Below are 7,314 nucleotides of genomic sequence, written 5' to 3'. Positions count from 1 at the left end.
TGGCTTTTGTACGTTCCTTGGGTATCTTCCAATATTCAATTGGCCAGTAAATTAGATTTCTGTAAGGGTAAAAGAAATCGCAGGTGAAAATATCAGACCTTTCTTTCTCTATCTTGACTGTTTTTCCGTGTGATCATCCCTCTTCTCCGTTCGTCGGAAACGATAAACTAGATCTTCACTCCACGATGATGCGGTACACGGAAGCGGACCCGATGGCGGAGCGGAGTTACGCGCAGCAGCTCAACGACACGTCGGCGAACAACGGCGAGCAACAACCGCAAACGACCGGTATCAAACAAAAATATCGCACGTTTTATCGCGCGGAGGACATTTCTTTTTTTTTTGCAATTTTTTTCAGAATCAATCATAAATAGCTCATCATTTCTCTCTTTTTATTCCTTTTTTGGGTCCACCAGCGACGAGCACGGCGACGCAGACGATAGAGCTGCAGGAGAACGCTCCGATCATTTACGCGAATCCCACTATCATCACGGTTCAACCGGGAGGTGAATAGACTATTTCCCGTTAATTAATAATAAAACCCCAAACAGCACATTAAAATCAAGAGAAAATCAAAATCACTGTCTTTTGACGTCATGAAAGTCAAAATAAATTTTCTGTTACGAAATTTGACTACTTATTAATATTAAAAATAAAAATAAAGTCGTTTTGATTTTTTATTGACTTTGTGTATTCCTTAATTAGAACGATATCATTAACGGCCGCAATAAAATGTTATTTGTCTTTCCTTTTCTATGCGTTGCGTAAATAAAAACAGAAAATTAAATTATAATAATTTATTTAAATTAATTATTAATTTATTTATTTAAATTAATTAATTGAATTACTAAAATATATTTAAAAAATAGATCTAAATAAAGAAAACTACGCAATGCGTTATATAAACATTTTTCATTTTTTTTCATGTAATACAATTGTTGCGTCATAGCAAAAACAATTTTCCTTAATTAATTATTGAGGACATAATTTTTGGCTTGTTATTAAAATATTTAATGTATAAAACCATTATTTTGATTATATTCTCCATGACAATTTCCGAGCACATGCATAATTTTTATATATACATATGTATATATAAAATCAAATATACAGAAATATCAAATTGATATAATATTTAATGTATATAATTAAACTTAATATATGTATAAAATATTCAATATATTAAATTAATTTATATACATATTAAATATTAAATACATAACAAGTCTTTAACTGATTGCGTAACGCAATGAAAACAATCTTGATAACGAGTACTCACGTATTCAATAAGATTCGCAGCCGCCTTTGTCCTTGCTAATTGCCGCATCACATTTACAGAAGGTGAGAGTCGATTCCGTAGGCCAATTCCTATCAGCACTCTCGACTGGATCTCGACACCTAGGTCGCACTTGAACGCGATCACCGGTACACAGTTCCTGGACGGCGTTGAGCAGTTGGAAATTCAGCAGGTTATTGATTTGAGTACTCGTACGTATTTAGCGCACCATGCGCCAGCTTTTTACTCTAAAAAATAGAGCGAAGCAAAAAGATATTTATAATAAATTTAAATAACTAATATATAATTGAATTAAATAATTCTAGAGTCAAAATATACACGTAAATTCCTTATTATCAAGAAAATTATGCATATTTATTTAATATTATTTAAATATTTATATTATTTAATGTTAACAAATAATTATTAATAGTTAAATTATATAATTATATTTATTTTTTAATAATATTAAGTTTTATTTACAATTATTATGCAGATTATTAAAAAATGTAATTTAATTCTACTTGACATTTTATCAATATTAAATGACGTAATAGATAATACAATTGCATTATGTACGAATAAAAAATATAAAATAGAGATGTACGCGATTTTTACACGAAATACTTGGCAGTACTCGGCAGACTGGATAAGGGTATTCAGTACAGGGTGAAAGTGCCACGCGCGGAAACACTGTTTCTCGCCATGGAATCCAAGATGGAAACGGAATCGCGATTGTGCGGCTGGTACAAAGGATTCGTGTTGAACGTTCTGGATCAGTGTGGCGAAACCGCTTTCGTCATCCGGAAGGATCCCAGCTTGTTGCACGTGCCGTGCTCTCGACAGGCAAGTCGACGAAGATGTACTATAATACGCATTTCTGCAATTATGCCAGATTTAATTACAGGAAGTTTATTGGCATCTTAATTATCGGTGTATTGCAAACTTTCGAGTACTCTTTCTTGCGCTGATTTATATTATATATCTATATTTTGCGTGTATAATTTAGACGTGCAAGCAACACACTCGTCTTAATAATTTTTTCAGAGTTTGAAAAATGTGTTTTAACGCCTCAAAAGAAAAAAAAAGTGAACCTGTCGCTGTTTCGTTGATAATCTGGCAGTCCAAGGAACACATAAAAGCCAACAAAAAATCAAAATGACTCAGTTTTGATTCTTAACTCAATGCGAACATTCACATTTTGTAATAAAAAATCATCATTTTGACTTTCTCTGAAATTAGCGTGTTTCTTGTGTGATGTTTGTTTCACAAAGGAAGATATATCGTTGCGATAAATTGAGCTCAATGTGTTCAATTAAATTATTAACCCTACCGTTCGGTTCGAGTAACCCATTTTTCTTATTAAAACAGAACAATTTTTTCTATAAAGAAATTTTCTCTAACTCTTGTAAATTACAAACTAATTTTTGACAATCTTATTAGATATAACATTTAAAATATAAAATAGAAATTTTTTTGCATCGATCAAAAAGAAAATCCAATTATATATTTCCAATTATATATTTCAATTTAATAATAATTTACTAGGAGCAAAATAAAACTGTTCAATTACCTCGAAGTTTCCTCAGTGATTTGAAAACTTTACAAAAGAATATCTATATATGTATTAATGAAATCGTATTAAATCCCGTGTGGGATGCAAACGGAACAGCAGGTTTAATCCTCGATTATCGGATCTTAAAACAAAACGACGAACATTTCTATTTTCTCGTTTGATCCGTTTATTTTCCCCAGAGAATTACAGTTGAAAGCGCGAACCTCATCGGTAGCGTGGAGAAGAACTTTTCCCCGATAGGTCCAAGCTTCACCGTGTACAACGCGGTTCAGGAGCCTCTCTGCAACATATATGGACCCTTCACTTGCGACTGTTGCATGTTCAAGGAAGCGCAATTCCAGGTGAATGGGATTATCCATATGGAATACGTTAACGTCGCACTAAAAATATCGAATAATCGACCAGACTTATCGCAAATGGTGTAAAACGTAGTACAGGAAAACGAGATTTCAGTTGCATACAACTGTTGTTACTTTTTGTTCGACAATATTTTTTATTTATTCTTATTCGTTTTATATTTACTATTAGTTGATTATTATTATCACTATTATTATTATTATTATTATTATAAGCTATTATATTAATAGTATTAATACCACACTGAGAAAAATGGTTACAATTACCATAATTTAACTATAATTTTAAATATTTTTGGTTCTAACTATATTGAAATTAATTTATAGTTGTTTTAATCGTGCAAATTGTAATTACTTCAATTGCATTACAATAATTACAACTATTGTTTTTATCAGCAAGAGACAGTGTAATACAGTAATAATCTTAATTTGTTTGACATTGGCAATCCTGTTGAAAATCTTTGTAAGTTTTTTGTATCAGATCTTAAAAGAGTTGTATGTGATCAATCAAGATTACTAAATGAACGTACACGATCATATAAGAATCTTATGTAATTTGTACATGAAACTCACCAGTAATCTTTAACGACCTTAGGAATCTGAAATGAATCGTACACGACGATTTATATAGTAATGAAAAGATTTTGCCTTAACCATGTAAGAAACTCTAAAAAAATAATTTCTTTACAGGATCATCCAAGAATATGGTATTAATTATGTATGATTTCTAAGTGTTACATAAAATATCATGTATCAGTCTTAAAAAACATATAGTTACGAAATAATTTATCTTTCAAGTTGGTGCAGGAATCTGGTATGAATCATACACGACGATTTATATCGCTATGAAAAGATTTTAATTGTTTAGCCTTAATAATATACTCTTAAAAAATAATTTTTTTACCTGATCGCTTCAAAGTAATAAAGGTATCGATCATCCCAGTAACCCAGTCAGAAATGATAATGGAATCAAGGACGTCGAACGACGTTGAAAGCATCAAATCGACATCGAATGGACATGGGTTCGATGTCAATTCCATTATCATTTCTGACTGGGTAAATGAAATGGAATTATTGAATGAACAGAAACTGGAATATATAAAATAAAAAAGAATTAAGAGAAAACAAAATTAAAAAATTTGTTAGAATACTAAAGATGACTGAATGAAAGGTCGAAACGTATCACTAGCTTAATTTGAATTGATAAATTATAATTTTCCTATAATAACTGGCGCAGGTTTTTTATGCTCCTTTCCCAAATTAAATTTGATTTAATCGAAAAGCCGTTATTCAATTTGTTTAACAAGAATTAATTTTTAGCCAAAATGAATTCTTTTAAATCCTATTCAACGATCCTTGCTTGTCCTATTCCATTTTATTTACCGGGATATGAGCAACAAATCACACAAAATTCCAATAGTATTCTTGTAATATTTTCATAATGACACTCCAGTTATATTTTTGCAAGATTCACATTACATGCGCGCAAGATTCGTATAACTGTAACATGCGTATAAGAATCAAGTAATATGCTAAGATTCGTGTAATATGGATGTAAGATTCATGCAAGATTCTTGATTTATTTATAGATATATCGTGTGCGATATATTCTTATGCGATCTTGTATGTTTCTGTCCAAAATTCGCATATGAAAATTTTCTTAGAAGATCTCACAAGAATTTTTCTTGTAAGAATTTGTAACACAGGGAAACAAAGATGTAATGATTCACTGTGTTAACAAATATCTGGAGACACTGGTAGTGTCTCGGCGCTAAGCTGCGCGAAGCGACACTGCCGTGCCTCCTTTTATAGAAATACAGGGTATGTGTGAGCCAACCGCAGAACTTATTGCGTAAAACAATACATATACATATTTTCAGTTGTACATAAAGTAGTCGTTTTACCTCGTATGTTAATATCTATGCATTTGACATATTTCGACTGCGTGATTGAATCCTCTTCAGAAATAATACGAACGATTACATAAAATTGAATGGCGAGACTATCTTCTCGAAACTTTAGAGCTAAGCTATTCCCCAGTTCACTATGTCAAACTGTGTCATCTTTGTTTCTTGCTGGAAAGCCTGTAATGATAAATGCGATTGTGTAATTTTTTATTTTTTTTCTTGCATATCTTTTACTTTTATTACCTCACAAATAGTAAGCATATGTTAAGAAGGCAGTTATATAATTACAATTGTATTTACTACGTAAAAACTATTTTAAATGCAATTAAAGTTATTTTATTTTCTTATTTATCATTCGTCTCTTGATATTTTACTATATTTTTTAATATTCAAAATAATTTAATATTTTAGTAATTTAATAATTTAATTTAAAATTATCATGATATGGAGCATCAACAATTTTTTCATAGTAAAATTATAAATGTAAAGTTACTATCGCAGACATAATAGCAATAATAATTATAAAAATGAATCTTCTAATCATAATTATTTTATCATATAATTATAGTAAAAAGTTGCAACTTTTTCTCTCAATGTATTTGTTAAAAACATTACATTAAGATTTATATAATTATGTATAATTAGCACATATAATAAACAATTATATGTGTTATTATATGTACACTGAAAAACAGGATTGGCTGCTGCAGCAAATTAGATGGTAAAATACGCCATAACATTTTTGATTGGCTGTAGCAGCTAATTTTTGGTTGCAACAGCCAATTTTTGGTTATGTTAGCCTTACACATTTTATTATACATTATGTTATCCGCAATGTTAGTATAGGATTTCGATAGGTTAACACAGCCAAAAATTGGCTGCTGCAATCAATTAAAAATGCTATGCCATATTTTACCATCTAATTTGCTGCAATTGCTAATCCTTTTTTTCAGTGTACAATATAATAAAATTTAATAACATACTTTTATGTTAATTTTAATTATTCTACTTCATCTACTTCTTCCTTTTTAGATCGTATCATTAGACGGATCTCGCCAAGTCGCATCACTGATACATCAATGGGATCACTTTGCAGTCGACTACATTCTGCTTCTCACATTTCCGGTAGATACAGACGTGAGATTGAAAAGCCTGCTTCTCGGCGCGTCGTTCTTAATAGTGAGCTATTTAATTTTATTCCGACGATCCTCGATTTCTTTAATTGAACGAGCTCAAGTCAAAAATCTCATACACATCTTATACATATACATGTAACATAAATTTACAATTAAATATAATTTATTTATACAATTATATTTTTATGTACAATAAGAATAGATTTTTATGTTTCAGGAGTATCTGTACTTTCATCGAATAAGAAGAGCTTCCAGAAGATAGACACCGATTATAAATAATTTGCGACTTTTAAAATTATTGCTTCTATTTGTTCTGTTATATAGTACCGGCACAAACTATGGATTTTACAAAACCGGTATATTTTTTAAGAAATACAACTTACGCAACCTTACATTACAATTTACATAAACTTATCCAAGCAGAATAAGTCACGATAACGTCAAAATGATGTTAAAATGAATCAGAAATGATTAAATAATAATTTTTAATGATCATTTTGGAGTTATTTTAACATTATTTTGAAATCACAATGATTCATTGTTTTGCTTGAATATGTGACTGTGTAGGTGACAATCGGATTGCATTATCAAATAACATAATTATCATCGCTTTTAATATCGCATATAATACGATAAATACTCACTGCAAAAGTGCAAGATATAAATGTGTAACATTTCTAAGATTTCTACATGAAAAGAATGAGTTTGTTGAGATATTAAAAAATTTTTTAATCTAAATATAGATCTGAAAAAAATTTGTTAAGCGATTAAAATATTAATGACGTAGGAATCTCAAGATAATTAGATTGCTACAAAATTTTTAACGTTCTAAATCAGTTTGAGCTACATAATTATTTTGATGATCCAACAAAATTATTTTTAGATCTGTATCTAGCTAAGTTTTAGATACTTTAATAAAACTGTCCTTTTATGTAAAAAAAAAAATAAATAAATAAATAAATAAAACGCAAAATGTACGATTTTTCGAGCTCCGAAGTAAAATCTCGAAAATGATATCACTTTTTCATAACGCAATCGTTCAAAGACATTGTGATTTATACAA

General features: G+C 29.9%; 1 protein-coding gene across 2 annotated transcripts; it reads left to right on the top strand.

Moving 5' to 3' along the window:
* LOC108769668 (phospholipid scramblase 1) lies at positions 1 to 6,718 on the top strand. 2 transcript variants are annotated; one of them, XM_018520780.1, is made up of 7 exons: positions 1 to 288; positions 420 to 506; positions 1,339 to 1,488; positions 1,911 to 2,122; positions 3,032 to 3,193; positions 6,148 to 6,294; positions 6,469 to 6,718. In XM_018520780.1, the coding sequence occupies exons 1-7, from the start codon at positions 186 to 188 to the stop codon at positions 6,511 to 6,513; spliced, it is 906 nt and encodes a 301-aa protein (XP_018376282.1). In that variant the 5' UTR covers positions 1 to 185; the 3' UTR covers positions 6,514 to 6,718. The 2 variants fall into 2 exon arrangements, with proteins under 2 accessions (XP_018376282.1, XP_018376281.1); XM_018520779.1 differs by having other exon boundaries at positions 417 to 506.
* Positions 6,719 to 7,314: the final 596 nt, after the last annotated feature.

Source organism: Trachymyrmex cornetzi, unplaced genomic scaffold (assembly GCF_001594075.2).
Source record: "Trachymyrmex cornetzi isolate Tcor2-1 unplaced genomic scaffold, Tcor1.1 scaffold927, whole genome shotgun sequence".
Classification (NCBI taxonomy): domain Eukaryota; kingdom Metazoa; phylum Arthropoda; class Insecta; order Hymenoptera; family Formicidae; genus Trachymyrmex; species Trachymyrmex cornetzi.
This window is presented reverse-complemented; position numbering and strand designations above follow the sequence as displayed.